Below are 17136 nucleotides of genomic sequence, written 5' to 3'. Positions count from 1 at the left end.
GATATTACCTCCAATCTTTAATATAAGAGCTAGTTGACTAATTTAAATAGATTAAAAAAGTTTACTGAGTTAGTTATTTGTAATAATTAGGTGTTATTTTTCTAAAAATACCCTTACTAATCAAATATATTAATTTGAATTGCTATTATTATAAAGACCATCTTAGGAAAAAAATAGATAAATATGAGAGACAAAATAGATTGATGTTTTATATTTAGAATTAAAATAAAAATCAAATGAGTTCTTATATTAAGGATTGGATGTAATATTTAATAACAAAACGTACAAAACTAAACTGCATTGACTTTTCTTGACCAAAAAAAAAAAAGCATACTTCGGCGCAACGAACAGGGGAAGAATAATGTGAGCTGCCGATATTGTGCTGTGGAAATAAATTTTTTTTTTTAGGGCCTGACAGTGGAGATAAACATTAGGTTATTTTGAGAGCTAATAAAAAAATTGGGAGGGTTTCCAAACAAAAAAGAAAGTGCAGAGAAACTAATGACAGGACGCTTTCGTTGGTTTTCAACTCTGATTGAGAAATAATAATTATCAAATTCTGATTAATGTTTTTTTTAATTTTTAAAGTCATAAGCCACCTTCTTATATCTAAAATAGACATTTTCCCCTGTGATAAATAACAAAGAGATCTCAAAAACAATCATACCACTCATGTACATGGTAAAATAATACTATCTTCGGTCCTTAATATAAAACCTTATTTAATTTTTATTTTGATCATAAATATAAGATTCTAATCCACTTTGTCTCTTATATTTATACATTTTTTCTAAGATAGTCCTCCTAACAATGGTAGTTATAGCCAATACATTTAATTAACAAGGATATTTTAGGAAAGATAACATATATTTATTACAAATAACTAACTTAACTTTTCTTAATCTCTTCAAATTAGTCAACTAGCTTTTATAATTAGGACCGGAGGTAGCACCATGCATTTATTTTCTTAAAATTGAAAATCTATCATATTTATGTATATTACTACTTCCGCTTCTTAATATGAAAACTAATTAATTAATTTAAATAAATTAAAAAAATCTATTAAGTTAATTACTTGTAATAAATAAATAGGTATTCTCTTCTCTAAAATACCCTTGCTATCATATGTGTTAGTTAGAACTACCATTTGATGAAATCTTTAATATGTACAACTACAGCAAGGATTAGCTTGAGAAAAATAAATAAACATAAGAGATAAAGTGAATTAGAATATTATATTTAAGATCAAATTAAAAGTCAAACTAACTATTATATTAAGAACTGAAGATAGTGTATTATTTGATAATATACTATTAGAATTACTATATAATAAAAAAATTTAGATGAGTTGAGAACTCACTAGGATCAGGACAAGTTTTTCGGCTTAGAGAGCACTTACATATTGCCCACAAACAATATTCTTATATTGACAATGAGATTTGAATTTATGATTTTATAAGTTGTAAATAGACTCTTTATAAATTAGAGCAGCGTTTGTTGGTATTATTCACATTTGTAGTTAAAATAAAAAATAAAAAATAAAAAAACCCCACGAGTGGGAAGAGCCCATGGACAGGGGTCCAAAAATGAGATCCCGACCCAAATCCATGAAGGCGGGAAAATCCGATTTCCGTATCAGTGGCGGGAAAGCGCCGTTTCACTTCCACGTCCTAACGCCTCTAACCGCACATTTATCTTTCCCGGTCACACGACTATAAATACCCAAATACCCCCCTTCCTGCGAACTTTACTCAGCTTCTATCGAAAACCCTTCGATCTCACGAAGCCATGGCGAGGCGGTCCAAGGGCCAAGCTTCTTCTGATGAAGCCATGTCCAACGGTTCCACTTCCTCGGAAGAGGAGCGTGTCAACGAGCAGATCAACGATGAAGAGGATGAAGAAGAGCTGGAAGCTGTGGCTCGCTCTGCTAGCTCCAATGATAACGATGATGAAGCTGCAGATGGTGATGCGCCGGATTCTGACGAGGATGCGGCTGCCGCTGGAGACGTTGACGAGGAGGAACTGGTAAAAACAGCTGCTTAAGCTCTGAGTCTGTTTTGTGTCCTACGCTGTTCCCCTTATCCTGGACTTCTCTCTGGCTTAGATAGATATAGCGGTGGACTGCTTTATTCGTTTATCAAGTTGTATGCTTGTCAACCTAGAACAGAGAGAGGGAAAATGAGGTTTTATGATTTAAGGGACGTAGTTTTAGTTCAAGAACTCTTCACATAGAGAAAACAAAATGCTGGCTAGGAACTAAGATAGTAAAATGTCAGCCGAGTCAAATTCCACGTTTATTCATGGCCTGTCGTCTTTTGCTTCTTTTTTTTTTCAACTATAAATTAAGTTGGTGAACTAGCGACATACTCATTGGAAATGGGTAACGGAAGCTCGTTAATTGTACTTTAATACTCGGGTTGATTTGATCTTCAAAAACAAATGTTTACGTGTTGGCCGTTTATTAAGAGTTAGTTGATCCACGTAATCTTAAATGACTGTGTTCTATGCTGTATGATATGTTTGTTATGCATGCTTTCTGTTGAACTGTATTTGGAAGCCTCGTGATGTAACTACATGATCACTGTAAGCCTTGTTGCGCTGTCCAAAGTACAGGATGATGGAAATGTTGATCCAGAAATTAGGAAGCGCGAGAAGGCCAGATTAAGAGAAATGCAGAAATTGAAGAAACAAAAAATTCAGGAGATGTTGGATAAGCAAAATGCTACTATTGATGCAGATATGGTGCGAGCATTCAGGATGCCTCTTCTGCCTTGTTTTATCATAATGTGGTCCTTTTTTTTTCGTTTAAGTAACCAAATCTTTCATCTAATGCAGAACAATAAAGGAAAGGGGCGCTTGAAGTATCTCCTACAGCAAACTGAATTGTTTGCTCATTTTGCCAAAGGTGATCCAAGTACCTCTCTGAAGAAGTCAAAAGGAAGGTGTGGCTCCCTTTATAATTCCTGGGTACTGTATGCTATGCTATGGCTATGATATTGGTATATAAAATTTCACAACTATGCTCAAGAAGTTGAAAGCATACGTGGTTGTATAAGAAATACTTTCGATTTTCTTTTCCTTTTTTCAATCTCTTGATTGGTTTACCTATTGAGGTATTTATGTTTAGTGTTTTACCTCACCTGAACGAGGCAATTGCCTTCTAACTCCCTATTGTAGCCAAACAAATTTCACGAGCACTTCCCTTTTTGTTATACTACTGTTGTGTCCTCAAATCTTATCCAAGTGCATGATAGGTTCCGCAAAGAGACTGTCAAATTGAAAAACAAGAAAAGGGGAACACCATCCTTTGTGCCCCTGCTCTGGTTTTTTTTTTTTTTTGGCTTTTGGATTGGTATCTGTCCTATCTTGCTATATGCAGAAGGCAGTGGAGAGTTGTGAGTGATAAATCTTGACCTTTTGCTTGATAAGAGAACTTATCCTATGTTAATTGTTGCCGTAGGGGTCGCCATGCATCTAAAGTAACTGAAGAAGAAGAAGATGAAGAGTACCTCAAAGAAGAAGAAGACGGTTTAGCTGGGAACACACGGTTGGTGACACAACCATCATGTGAGTGTCATTTGTTTTTGAGTAAATAAATGCTCGAATCATAGGGCTCCATTCTTTGTGCACCATATTTCTGTGTTGTGCTTTTTGTTCCTCTGTTTTTCTATACTATGTGTTTATACCTAATATGGGGATCCATAAAGCTGGGCCAAGAATGCATGAAGTAAATTATTCAGAGAAGGCTTAGATATGGCAAACTGGTTATATATGTTCGATTCCTATCCTGGTGAATGAGATACACGCTCTCGACATATTCTTTTTTCCTATTTCTTATAGGGGCTAATTTTATTCTACATTTATATCCGTTCTTTAACTTTTCTCTCTTTAATTTGCTTGCTTTCTCCACACCTCTACTGTTTGATGTCTACTGCTGGCTAGTTGATGTCTTGTGGATTGCTCTTAAATTATGATATTCCATTTCCGAGGTAGTAAATCTGAAATGAGGATGCATGTCATATTAGCTGATATCTTTGTAGCTCTAATTTGCTAGAATGCAAATTGCTTGTTCTTTTCACAGGTATTCAAGGGAAGATGAGGGATTACCAACTTGCTGGTCTAAACTGGCTTATAAGATTGTATGAGAATGGTATCAATGGAATTCTGGCAGATGAAATGGTATGTGATAGAATATAGATGTTACCTGCAGAGCTGTGCCTCCTTTCAAGACATTGCTTGTTAATGTAAATGTAGTAACTTTGTGGTGTGTAATTTTGTAAAAGTAAGTAAGTTGTTGAATTGCAGGGGCTTGGTAAAACTTTGCAAACTATCTCTTTATTGGGTTATTTGCATGAGTTCAGAGGAATTAAAGGTCCTCATATGGTAGTTGCTCCAAAATCTACTCTTGGAAATTGGATGAATGAAATTCGGCGCTTTTGTCCTGTTCTGCGTGCAATTAAGTTTCTTGGCAATCCTGAGGAAAGGGTAAGACCGTCATGCTTCTCTCTTCTAACCTTCTTCATACATCAAAGACGGGCTTTGCTTTGACAAATTCTATTGGCATAGCTTACCGTTAAGACATGTTTTACTCTCTTATTGCTTTCAAATTGCTGCAGAGACACATCAGAGAGGAATTATTGGTTGCTGGGAAGTTCGATGTATGTGTTACTAGTTTTGAGATGGCAATCAAGGAGAAGTCTGCATTGCGTCGTTTTAGTTGGCGCTACATAATTATTGATGAAGCTCATCGAATCAAGAATGAGAATTCTTTACTTTCTAAAACAATGCGGCTGTACAATACAAACTATCGGCTTCTTATCACTGGCACACCTCTTCAGGTATGAGTTGCGCATTATCCAATATGTTAGTGGGCTTACTTAAAAAAACAATGTCTGGGTCTTATGTGATCCAGTTGTTCCATAGAATTGTATTATTGATACGATTCACGATTATTGACTATAGAACTATCTCGACTTCTTTCTTTCTTTTCTTTTCTTTCCTTTTTTGGAAGGGGGGTTTTGTGGAAATAACTGAATAGATGTATTGAGTAAAGAATGAGTGAGGAGCAACTGCCTCTGCTTCTGGGGTGTCATTAGACTGTATTAATGGGGATTTTTGCTCTTTCCTACAGCTTGATTCTGAATTATGTGCTTTGAGATCTGCCTCCGAATTCTAATTTGGTTTTTTATTGTCGCATGTATGGTGCTAGATTATCGACTCTTGAGCATTTACTATGGTTCATCTCTTCTATTGGTGCAGAACAATCTCCATGAGCTCTGGTCCCTTCTCAATTTTCTTCTTCCCGAAATTTTTAGTTCTTCTGAAACTTTTGATGAGTGGTTTCAAATCTCTGGTGAAAATGACCAGCAAGAGGTCGTTCAACAACTGCATAAGGTGAGCTTGGTTCTTTTATTAATTGGTGAGATAGTTTTTCCCCTACTAAACCTGATAATAAGTTGATATTTTCAACTTCTGTTTAAATTCAGGTCCTCCGTCCATTTCTCCTTCGAAGGTTAAAGTCAGATGTTGAGAAGGGTTTGCCACCAAAAAAAGAAACCATTCTCAAAGTAGGAATGTCACAAATGCAGAAACAATATTACAAGGCTTTACTGCAGAAGGATCTTGAGGTTGTCAATGCTGGTGGAGAGCGAAAACGTCTTCTGAATATAGCTATGCAACTGCGTAAATGTTGTAATCACCCATATCTTTTCCAAGGTGCTGAACCTGGTCCTCCTTATACAACTGGGGATCATCTCATTACAAATGCTGGTAAATTCTATTTCATTTAAGATATTTTAGATTTTTTTTTACGCTATTGAATATAAGCTCTGATATTGTTTTACTCTTTTTTTTTTGGGCAGGTAAAATGGTTCTTTTGGATAAATTGCTGCCTAAATTAAAAGAGCGAGACTCTAGGGTGCTTATATTTTCACAGGTTGGTTGTCTATTGGCATTTGGTTTTGGTCTGTAATGACCATATGTGCCTTGAATTATCCAGCTTGATGTATATTTATCATCCTTGCCTCTTTTCCTTTCCATTTCGGTTGCCATTGTTGTTAAACTTCCTTGCACCATTATTTTCCAGATGACCAGGCTACTAGACATACTTGAAGATTACTTGATGTTTCGGGGATATCAATATTGTCGTATTGATGGTAATACTGGTGGAGAAGATCGTGATGCTTCTATTGACGCTTTCAATAAACCTGGGAGTGAAAAATTTGTCTTCTTATTGTCGACTCGGGCCGGAGGTCTTGGCATTAATCTTGCTACTGCAGATGTTGTCATTCTATATGACAGTGATTGGTCAGTTTTTTTTTTTTTCCCCGAATTTTAATTTCTGTACCAAACTTTTGCTTTTTGTTGATGGTTGGTGGTTTCATTGCAGGAACCCACAAGTTGACTTACAGGCCCAGGACCGGGCTCATAGGATTGGCCAAAAGAAAGAAGTTCAAGTTTTCCGTTTCTGCACTGAGGTTTTTTTTTTTTTTTTGTTGGTGACATGCACTGAGGTTTTTCTTAACCCATCATTTTATTTTCCTGTTTATTATTGACTAAATATAATTATTATATCTATTTGCATCGCTAAAATATAACAGTATACCATTGAGGAAAAAGTCATTGAAAGAGCTTACAAAAAACTCGCACTCGATGCACTGGTGATTCAACAAGGGCGATTAGCTGAGCAGAAGAGTAAGGAAACGCTTTTCTCGTTTCTTTCCGGCTAGATGTATGGATTATCTAATACCGCTTAATTGTTTATTTACGCAGCTGTAAATAAAGATGAGTTGCTTCAAATGGTCAGATTTGGTGCTGAAATGGTTTTCAGTTCAAAGGATAGTACAATTACAGATGAGGATATTGACAGAATTATCGCTAAAGGAGAAGAAGCAACAGCTGAACTTGACGCCAAGATGAAGAAATTTACTGAAGATGCAATCAAGTTTAAGATGGATGACAGTATGTATTGTAATCTATGTACTTTATAGCTTTGTAACTAAAAATAGCGTGACCTTTCTCCTGTTAGATCTTTTGTGCTGCACTTGTGCCGACTTCATTCAAGCGATATAAAGCCTGATAGGGCTTCAATGCACACTTCATCCTTTGGGGTTATACTCTTGCGGTGAAAGGGACATGCAGTAACTATGATTGTGTTTGCTTATTTGCTTGCATTAGTAGTGGTTTCAGATATCATGTAAAACAATTTCTACATACGTAGTTCAATATCATTATTGTCATTACACTTGTTTTTGCTATTTCACTTGTGAATGGAATTTGAGTATACTAATATTGATGCTTTTCTCACATTGCAGATACTGAATTGTATGATTTTGATGATGATAAGGTACATGTTACTCTGTATATGTCTCTGGAAACAATAACTGGCTTTTTTATTATATGTTGCTAAGTTCTTATGTTTTCAAGAAGAAAATAACGCATCTTCTCACATATTTGCTTGTTTGTTTTCAAATGAAGGACGAGAACAAATTTGATTTCAAGAAGATTGTCAGTGAAAATTGGATTGAGCCACCAAAAAGAGAGCGGAAGCGCAAGTAAATATCACCCTTTTCATTTTAAATTTAGAGTTAGCTCAATCTTTTTCCCGTGGGATGATATATGATTATTTTAAATGCTTTACTCAGTTACTCAGAGTCTGAATACTTCAAGCAAACAATGCGCCAAGGTGGTCCTACAAAACCCAGAGAGCCCCGTATTCCCAGGATGCCTCAGCTGTAAGTCCTTGTGAAGTTGTCTTAACGTATTGCTTCATTTACAACTGTGCAATCATTGCTACCCTTCTTCCTCCAGGCATGATTTCCAGTTCTTCAACACACAAAGGTTAAGTGAGCTGTATGAAAAGGAAGTGCGCTATCTCATGGTGGGTAATATAAACTTGCTGGTGGATTTAAATATTGGCTTAACGAATAGGTAAGGACTGGCATAGGCACTCACTTTTTGTAATGAATTTTCAGCAAACCCATCAAAAGAATCAGGTAAAGGACTCCATTGATGTTGATGAATCAGAAGGTCCGTGAGTACTGTCTATACTGTAGTTCTCTTTTTTTTTTTTCCTTTTCATTTGGTTTTTGATTCCAATGATAGCATGTATTGAATCTCTAGAGGTGGGAGATCCTTTGACTGCTGAGGAGCTGGAAGAAAAAGAACGCCTGCTAGAAGAGGTTAGTGTATTTTCTCAACGATCTAAATTTCAGCGTCAGGCTCTGTTTAACTTGGTTATCGGTGAATTATAGGGATTTTCATCATGGAGCCGAAGAGATTTCAACACTTTCATTAGGGCATGTGAAAAGTATGGTCGAAATGATATCAAAAGTATTGCTTCTGAGATGGAAGGTAAAACAGAGGAGGAAGTTGAAAGATATGCTAAGGTCTTCAAGGAGAGATACAAGGAATTAAATGGTGGGTAACGGTATTCTCTAGGACAAAAAGTCGAACCATTAAATTGTGACTGTGTTTACCTCCATTTGTTTTATTCGATAATCTTTAACAGGTGTAAATGAGGCTTAGTCTCTGTAAACCAGCTTTTTTGCTTCATTTTTCAAACTGCAGCCCTTTTCCCTCTTGGTTCTTTTCAATACATGTTTTGTTAACTGAAGCATGAAATAAAATTTCTCGTAAAAATTTAAAATGTTAACTTGCTGGATTTAAACTGATATCTGCAGATTATGATCGAATTATTAAAAATATTGAAAGAGGAGAGGCTAGAATATCACGTAAAGATGAGATTATGAAAGCTATCGGGAAGAAGCTGGACCGCTATAAGAATCCATGGCTAGAGTTGAAGATACAATATGGCCAAAACAAGGGGAAGTTATACAATGAAGAATGTGATCGATTCATGGTAAATTTATATTTGGTTTTTCCTTTTTTAGATTTTCTCCTCTAGTCTGGCCCATCTAATATCTTGCATTTCAACAGCCAATATCCTAACATCGTTCAAAATTTGGTTCATTCACAGATATGCATGGTTCACAAACTTGGTTATGGGAACTGGGATGAGCTGAAGGCAGCATTCCGCACATCACCCCTGTTTCGGTTCGATTGGTTTGTCAAGTCTCGCACAACACAGGAACTTGCGAGGAGATGTGACACACTCATTCGGTTGGTAGAGAAGGAAAACCAAGAATTTGATGAGCGGGAGAGACAAGCTCGTAAAGAGAAGAAACTTGCTAAGGTTTGTAATTTGCCCTTGTGCCGCGTCGCTCTCTAACATCTGAGATTAGAGACAATAAAATCAAAACATAAAGCGGTGGCGTGGTTGACCATGTTAATATATACTAATACTTTGGACTTGTATTGGAGCTCTGATTTTGGGCATTTGAATTTGAATACTGCGCATGACAATACCTAGGTGCTTTGGATTCTCATCTTTGGTTTATGTGAACTGCTATTTCACCCCAACTTTAACTTGACGTTTCAGAACAACATGACCCCTTCAAAACGTGCATTGGCAAGACAGTCGGATGGTCCATCTTCTCTGAAGAAGCGCAAGCAATCAACTATGGACGACTATGTCAGCTCGGTATTAATCTTTTCTTTGCGTAGATATGAATTATATTCCTTCCTGATGTTCATTCAGGTTAACTTGCTGTGCCATGCACCCTGAACTTCTAACTTCGTTGTTGTGGCCAGGGAAAGAGGAGGAAGTAGATGGACATATTCCTGGACTTGGTAAACCAAGTTCATGTGATAGATCCATGGGCCTGGTTTTCCATAACAAGTTCGATGCTGCAAACTCAGTTTTCTAAGTTGCGTAGGTTCCAGCTATAACATTTTGTAAGGGTAGATAGGATATATCAGGATGTAATGAGATGACGGTTACTTCTGTAAATCTACTAACAAACCGTTGAGCTTGCATATTGCATCTTGTATAACAGCCTCCGCAATTAATAGATCCTGTTTTTCTTGGCTGTGGTTCTGTTGAAGCCCCGCTCAGAATTATCATCCAAGTAAATTTACACTAAACATGGTAAATCAAAAGAAAAAATTTTACGTGACCATCTTGTTCTCATAAAAATAGTCTGGGCACTTCTCAGTTAAGAAAAGCACTAGGCATTCTCATTTCATGTCTTTGCACTCATTCAGGAATAGATGTACAATTCACAAGATCCATTCTTTTAGCTGGAAATCAAGTGATGCTACGCAATGTGGCATGTGAAGTGTACAGTCTCACTCATCCATTCAAATAGCACTTACGAAATTAGTCCATTGATGCACTCAACGGGTGCAAGCAAGGCATAAAGGAGAGGGAGAGAGCAGGGCTATGTGCCATAATATAATATACCTTTTTTTTTGGTTATGTATAAGCTGAAAACATGAGACTCTGACATAAACAAGATACACTGTACGAGTACATGTAACAGCAATGACACCCACACCAAATCCACCAAGCACCCCCACTTACAAGCGAATACGAGGGTGCAAAAATTAGACGACTCTGTCTAACAAGAACCTACGAATCCTTGGTACATAGATGAGCATGTTTACATTTTAAATCCCCAATCCACACTATCTTCACCAACTCCCACTCTTCTCCACTCCGTTTTCTTCCCCACAATGACCAACTACCAGAATGACATAAGCCTGGGTCCAAGATGCTTGCTTGTTTCTGGGTAGACACGAAAACCAGGACAGTAAAGGATGACCTTTATGCAAATTTTTCGTGACTCAATTCATAATCTCTTCATTGCAAGATGAAAAGTGAAACGGATTGGTTTTTTGGGCATTCACTCATTTGTTGCATCAAAGCTGCCCACGGCATTAGCCCTCTTTTTTTCTCTCCAATTCTCACCCCATACTTTTGCTTCTGCAACCGCACGCTCTCTGTCTAGGTCACGGTTCCTTGGAGTTTCCCTAGCTCTCCCAGTATTTACAGGGCTGTCTCTCTGAGATTCCAGCCTTTCTACATCATCCAATCTCCATCTTCTTCCTGAACCAGTTTCACTCCTGCCCAAATCTTTCCCAACACTTGGATCCCTACTATCTCTCCTTTGGACATCAGGCGAGTTCTTATGTGTGGAAGGGGAGCCACTCCGCCCATGGTCAGGGCTATCCATAACACCATCTACTACGCTCCTTCGGTCATCCCTGCTCCTTGGTGTTCCAACCCTACTATTCTGATTGCTTGAATTCGGGTCATATGTCTGTGAGGCCAGGTATGTGAGAGCAGTCACAACATCACCAATAAGAGGCCTTGTAGCAGCTTGTTCCTGCAAACACATGGCTGCAACTGCAAGTGCTTGGTAGAGTCCTCGCATTGGGTAACGCCCTTGAAGTAGCGGATCAGCCATTTTTGGAAACTTCCTACGGTCTTTGAAGAGAGGTCGTGCCTACAAAGTTCCATGTTCCGATGGATATTAAGACAAAGAGTATAACCATGTTTCAGTCCCTACCATTGTTGTATAAAAATAAAACGTTTATCGATGGTGACTACCAAAAAAATAAGGTATATCTATGGTACAAGAAGCAACACAAATATGACCAGATAAAGTGCTTACCCAGGCAACGAGATTATGCTCTCCAGGTGCACGGGTATTATCAATAGCTTTGCGTCCAGTAATAAGTTCAAGAAAGACAACTCCAAAGCTATATACATCAGACTTTAGAGTTAGTTGGCCTGTCATGGCATACTCTGGAGCACAGTAGCCATATGTTCCCATTACTCGTGTAGATACATGCGTCTTATCACCAACAGGACCAAGCTTCGCAAGCCCAAAATCTGATAGCTTGGGATGAAAACCCTCATCAAGGAGGATGTTGGATGACTTTAAGTCTCTGTAAATAACAGGGGGATTTGCTTTGTCATGCAAATATTCCAATCCCTTAGCAGCACCAGCGGCAATTTTCATTCTTGTGTTCCAGTCTAGAGGGTCCTTGTCAGGAGGAAGATCTGAGGAGAAACTCGAGTTAGAAGTTTCTCTATAATGCATGGGCTAGAACCTTATATGGTTAGATTTCATAATAGCACCATGCAATAGAAACACACTGTTACACTAGGATGAATGAAAGAACAAAGCATAACAAGCTTATAGATGAACAGAATAATATACGTCACATCTTTATTTGCTAAATCCTGAGCAACAATCTAGTTGAAGATAGCTATTGTTGGTCTAGCATTAATGCTTGGAAACCTAAAACGATCTTGCAAGGATGGATCTAAATGATTTTCCTACCCTAATAACCATGCCTAACATTGTATGTCACTGTATGGCATGCCATAGATGCTCAAGTTGATGAAAGATACAAAAACAATATGTACTTTGCTAACTGGCAAGTAACAAATGAAAAGGAAAATATGCTTTCAATTGAAAATATATTAACTGTCAATAAATACACACCTGAAGATCACCTTGAACTATACCAAGAAACAAACCACAATGATATAAGAATAAGTTTACAAAGATTATTATTCAGCAGTCTTTCAAAATGCTTTAGATACGATGTGAGATAACCTATTTCCAGAGCCTACAAATTGAAGTGAATTAGACCAACAGTGACTAGCTAAAACAAACCAAATAGTATGTATAAGTAATCAGATCAAATTCTTGTTGTCTTATTCTGATATAAAAAGAGACCGGGCATGAGAAAAATAAGCCAAAGATGAACATTCAAACATGCATGGAAGACCATGATTTCATGCATTCGGGGAATATCACCTTTCATTTCTATACTATGATACAGAAGAACTGCAAATGAGATTGTGATCTTTTCTTTGCATTGACAGCAACCTAACAATTAAATTTCACTGGCCCATATGTGATAAGTGGGGGAGTTAAATGGTTATCTTATCTTACACCATCCTTTGCAGCACTTACAAAGCATGTTTACGATAGTGATACTAGCAAAATGTATTCATGTTTCTCTTTGGAGATTAGATGCCTGGCTAATCTTAGAATAAGAGTCAAGTATTATATCAACTACCAATGCAATACCATGTAAACAAGTTCAATTTATTAAGCAGAATAATGAATAATCTTCAAACAGTTATATAGAAGAACTAATAACTATGAAGCTCTGAAATGGATATTAATAATCTATTTCATAGTCAAGGAAAAGTCCATGGTAAACTTATGATGGTTATGCAAAGGTTATATGATCTCTGGAGAGTCAACAAAGTGATGCATCCCCCTTTTCTTACTTTCCCTTGAACAGCAATAGATAATTAATAGTCCTCTCCTGGCCATCTTGCCCAATGACTTTCCAATCTTATCATTGAAAAAAGGGGCGTCCATGGCAACCAGACAGAAATTTTTGCATGACACTTGTGAATTTAACCAAACAGAGGCAGAAATTGCTCATTCAACAGAGAATCTTATACTATTCCTTTTTCATTCGCTGCCTTTTAAGCCCACATGCTTTCTTAAAACTTCTCAGATTTTGAATCTTCAGCATCTAAGGCATCATAAAAATCAATCAACAGGGCAGTTAAACATTTTGTTATGCAAACTAAATACTCAAAAATTCAGGGAGAAAATGTTTCAGTAACAAAGGAATGCAGTCTAACCATGTAAATGATCCTCCAAAGAGCCCAATGGCATAAATTCATAAACAAGGAGCCTCTGATCACCATCAGCACAATAACCAATTAAGTTGACAAGATTGGGATGATGCAAGAGGCTAAGCATGAGAACCTCCACCAAGAATTCCCGATTTCCTTGAAGGCCATTGCGATCAAGCTGTTTTACAGCAACTACCTGCAAATGCATGATGCATTCTCAGATATTAAGATTAAGAGTGACATAGCAACAAAGTAACGATTAAATGAAAATCCACGACTGACAGATAATAGAATTTATGTTTAGAATGTAAAGATAATTTGACTAAATGTTTCTCTGACATTAAAGGCTTTACGTTGAATTTCAGTATAGAGTAAATCCAAAAGCTTCAGAAGCTCCAATACAACTTACTTGTCCTGTGCTCTCAAGGCGACCTTTGTAGACACGTCCGAAACCCCCTTCACCTATTAAGCATTCTGGCCTAAAATTCTTTGTAGCAGCTGCAAGCTCTCGGAATGTGAATGTTTGTGCAGCAATATGGGCTGTTGGTTCCTTGGGAACGGGTGGTTCCTTCTTGGGATCAAAGCTGCTTTTCGATTTTGATTTATCTATGTAATTAGTGGAAGGTAAGTAGGAGTGCAAGAAATATTGAAAAATAGAGACATTGGATGAATTAGACTAGATTTTAAAAATTTGCTGCTATTGAAGCCACATAAGGAGAAGTTGAAGGCAACATTTAAAATTAGCACAAAGCATGTCATAGTGTTCAATAGCAACTATCTTGAAACTAAACTGCCCACTGATAAAGGTTCATCTTGGAAAAACACATGACAAATCACATCATCAGTAATATGAAATTAGTAACATCGAATTCCAGTAATTTTATTAGTCCAAATTGTACAGTTGTATAAACATAATGCCTGGACTGTAAAGGTTCCAGTATCTGGCTAACTCGCCTTAGTCTTCACTACTTAAAACAATCCAATTTTTTCATCGAGGCACAAACCAGCTTGGTAAAAATTATTTTATTTTCTAATATATTTTCTTAGAACATTGGTTATTCAAAATGCAGCTATTAGCATTTTAGCATCTATACCTGACAATTGCAACCAGATAAAAAGAATGTTATCAGACAATGCGAAATGCTTGTCCGGTCACAACCACAGACAAGCAGATCTGTAACTGAGTCAATTGTACACCTTGAATTGAACAAAATTCTACAAATGAAATCAAGGGATTTCCAGAAACGAGCAAATCATTATCATATTAGCAGCTGAAGCACAATCTTTGATGAATCAGATCAAAGCAACGAATAATTTCAGCGAAGACACGTTTTGGCGAGAGACACAAAATTCAGCACAATTCGAGCCAAATCATTAACCAAAGTTGGTGGAAAATCAAGGGCAGATACAATTAGCCATAACAAGCAATGAAATTTGCTCTGACCTGAGTTAACCCTATTGGTATGGTTAGACTTAGCAACAATTGAGCCTTCTTTAAAGGAATCCTTCTTGACTGCTACTTCCTTCAACCCTTGGTCATCCTTCTTTGATCCAAAGCAAGGAAAACACCCACCCATATCAAATCCAGACACAAGAAAGCCACCCTCACAAAACCCTGCAAGGAATAGCTCTCATCACAAAACCCCTCAAATCTTGAACCTTCCCCAACAATCACAATTTCCGAATAGACCCATCTGAGAAATCTCCAACCAAACACTGCCTTTTGGTCTCACTCACTGACTCTCTCTCTCTCTCTCTCTCTCTCTCTCTATAGCTCACTCTGGTTGTATCTCTATAGGATCTTCATCGGCCGTTAAAGGGAAAGATCGAGGCCAACATGTCGGAGAGGCAGATCACCCAATCGTGGAAAATTGATGTGGTGGACAAGAAGGTAAAGAAAAAGCAAGGAAACAGCGAAAAAAAAAAAGGGAATGTAAGAAAAAGGAAAAAGGAAAAAAAATTGATTTTTTTTTTTTTTTAGTTGAAGATGAATTACTTGGGTTTAGGGAACAAAATCGCGGTATTCAGTCCCTCGCGGAGTTATGGGATTACTAGGCTGCCATTAACCAATTCATTCAAATTACAGATAGACAAAATTAACAAAAAATGTGAATAATTACATATGTGTTCTTCAATAATAATCATCGCTGTCGGATAGTGGGCTCCACCCAATGGATGTGTGATGGACATTCTCACCACGTTTAAATTTGAATGAATTGATTATTTAATTTTCAAAAAATAATCGTGTTTTCTCTAATTTGTTGTTTAATTTTTGTGAGATATTTTTAATTATTAGTTTAAATTGTTTCCTATATAGTCATGTGAAGTGCGGATCGCACTATTTATATGAAATGTTTTTTTGACCAAAATATTTATATGAAATATTGATATATGTGGTTGATTTGAAATAAAAAAATTAACTTATGGATTTTTAATCAAAATATTTTTAGTTTTTCTTCTGCATGCGTGCTTAAATTTTGGATCTTAGATATGAATTAGATCTTTATGTCTCCTTTGTCTTTGAAGACATACGATAAAATTGGAGTTCTTTCTGTGTACGAAAATTTTAGAAATTAGATGTAATTTAAAGATATATTTTTATATCAATTGTTGTATTCATGCAAGTTTAAAATATAAAAAATTACTCTATTTTATAATTTTTTATTTATGTTATTTTCATACAAATTATTTTAGATTTTTCAGTGCCGCACATATTAAAAGTTAAACACCATATTTTATTTCAGAATTTATTAGTATATGCACCTATGTATTAGATTATTTTAATGACAAGTTATTATTATTGGAAGTCTTCCCATACATCCCTTTTTTAATTATCGGTCCCACATTTACTATTTATATTTTTATCTTTTTGCACTAAAGCACGCCCTTCCTTTTTCTTTGCGCTCCACACTTTTTAAGTTTCTCTTACTCCTTTTAAGATAAAAAATATATTTTTTAGTCTTATTTATAAGAGTTTTATTTATAAGATATTAAGAAAAATTTTGTATATAAATACCTTTTATTTATTATTATACTGACTTTATTTATATGAGGTATAATGTATATTAAACAGCGATAAAGTTGAAAAATTATTGAATTTTAAATAAGAATTAATAAAATTTAAAATTTTCTTTGACTTGTGTGAAACATATTAAAAGTGACTTATAAATAAAACAAAAAAGGATGTGTTTTTAAAACAAAAAACAAAAGAAAAACGTTGCTCAAAATTTTTTTTAAAAAATTATATATTGTTCAAACAACTATTCATCAACAATAATTTTTTAATAGAAGTTTAAATCTCAGGCAAAAAACAAAAAATACAGGTTCAAATCATCTAGATCATACATTATCATCTCTCTTCACAAATTTATGGGAGCATTATACTAAGTTAAAGATTAATTAATTTTAAAAAGTTTATCTGTGATGATTTTTTTTCATTTGTTAGGAACCAAAGCTTTTAGTTATGGTACCCTATTAGTAGACAAATCGAAACCTAATTAATTGTACAAAATTCCTAAACCAGAAATATTGGTGTTTATCAACAATTGCTACCTGTTTTGTGAGGGAATATAACAAGTGTAAGATTTAAATTCTAAAGAATTAAGAAACCCAATCTACAT

The 17136-nt window shown here is 36.0% G+C and overlaps 2 protein-coding genes across 2 annotated transcripts; one reads left to right on the top strand and one right to left on the bottom strand.

Annotated features, from left to right (window-relative positions):
* Positions 1-1784: 1784 nt before the first annotated feature.
* LOC114737672 (ISWI chromatin-remodeling complex ATPase CHR11) lies at positions 1785-9937 on the top strand. Its single transcript, XM_028925628.1, has 25 exons — positions 1785-2025; positions 2614-2742; positions 2836-2942; positions 3461-3567; positions 4082-4179; positions 4306-4485; positions 4617-4838; positions 5260-5394; positions 5487-5769; positions 5862-5935; positions 6086-6306; positions 6389-6476; positions 6600-6693; positions 6772-6960; positions 7314-7345; positions 7477-7553; positions 7644-7733; positions 7810-7879; positions 7974-8028; positions 8122-8180; positions 8253-8418; positions 8682-8860; positions 8978-9193; positions 9440-9541; positions 9652-9937. The coding sequence occupies exons 1-25, from the start codon at positions 1789-1791 to the stop codon at positions 9667-9669; spliced, it is 3228 nt and encodes a 1075-aa protein (XP_028781461.1). The 5' UTR covers positions 1785-1788; the 3' UTR covers positions 9670-9937.
* Positions 9938-10295: 358 nt separating this feature from the next.
* LOC114737673 (serine/threonine-protein kinase PBL27) lies at positions 10296-15416 on the bottom strand. Its single transcript, XM_028925629.1, has 5 exons — positions 14961-15416; positions 13926-14122; positions 13523-13712; positions 11517-11908; positions 10296-11348 (listed from the first exon to the last, which is right to left on the bottom strand). The coding sequence occupies exons 1-5, from the start codon at positions 15091-15093 to the stop codon at positions 10746-10748; spliced, it is 1515 nt and encodes a 504-aa protein (XP_028781462.1). The 5' UTR covers positions 15094-15416; the 3' UTR covers positions 10296-10745.
* Positions 15417-17136: the final 1720 nt, after the last annotated feature.

Source organism: Neltuma alba, unplaced genomic scaffold, assembly GCF_004799145.2.
Source record: "Neltuma alba isolate B1F8T4 unplaced genomic scaffold, ASM479914v2 tig00013478_pilon, whole genome shotgun sequence".
NCBI lineage: Eukaryota > Viridiplantae > Streptophyta > Magnoliopsida > Fabales > Fabaceae > Neltuma > Neltuma alba.
Note: the sequence above shows the minus strand (reverse complement) of the source record. Positions and strands in the feature narration are given on the sequence as shown.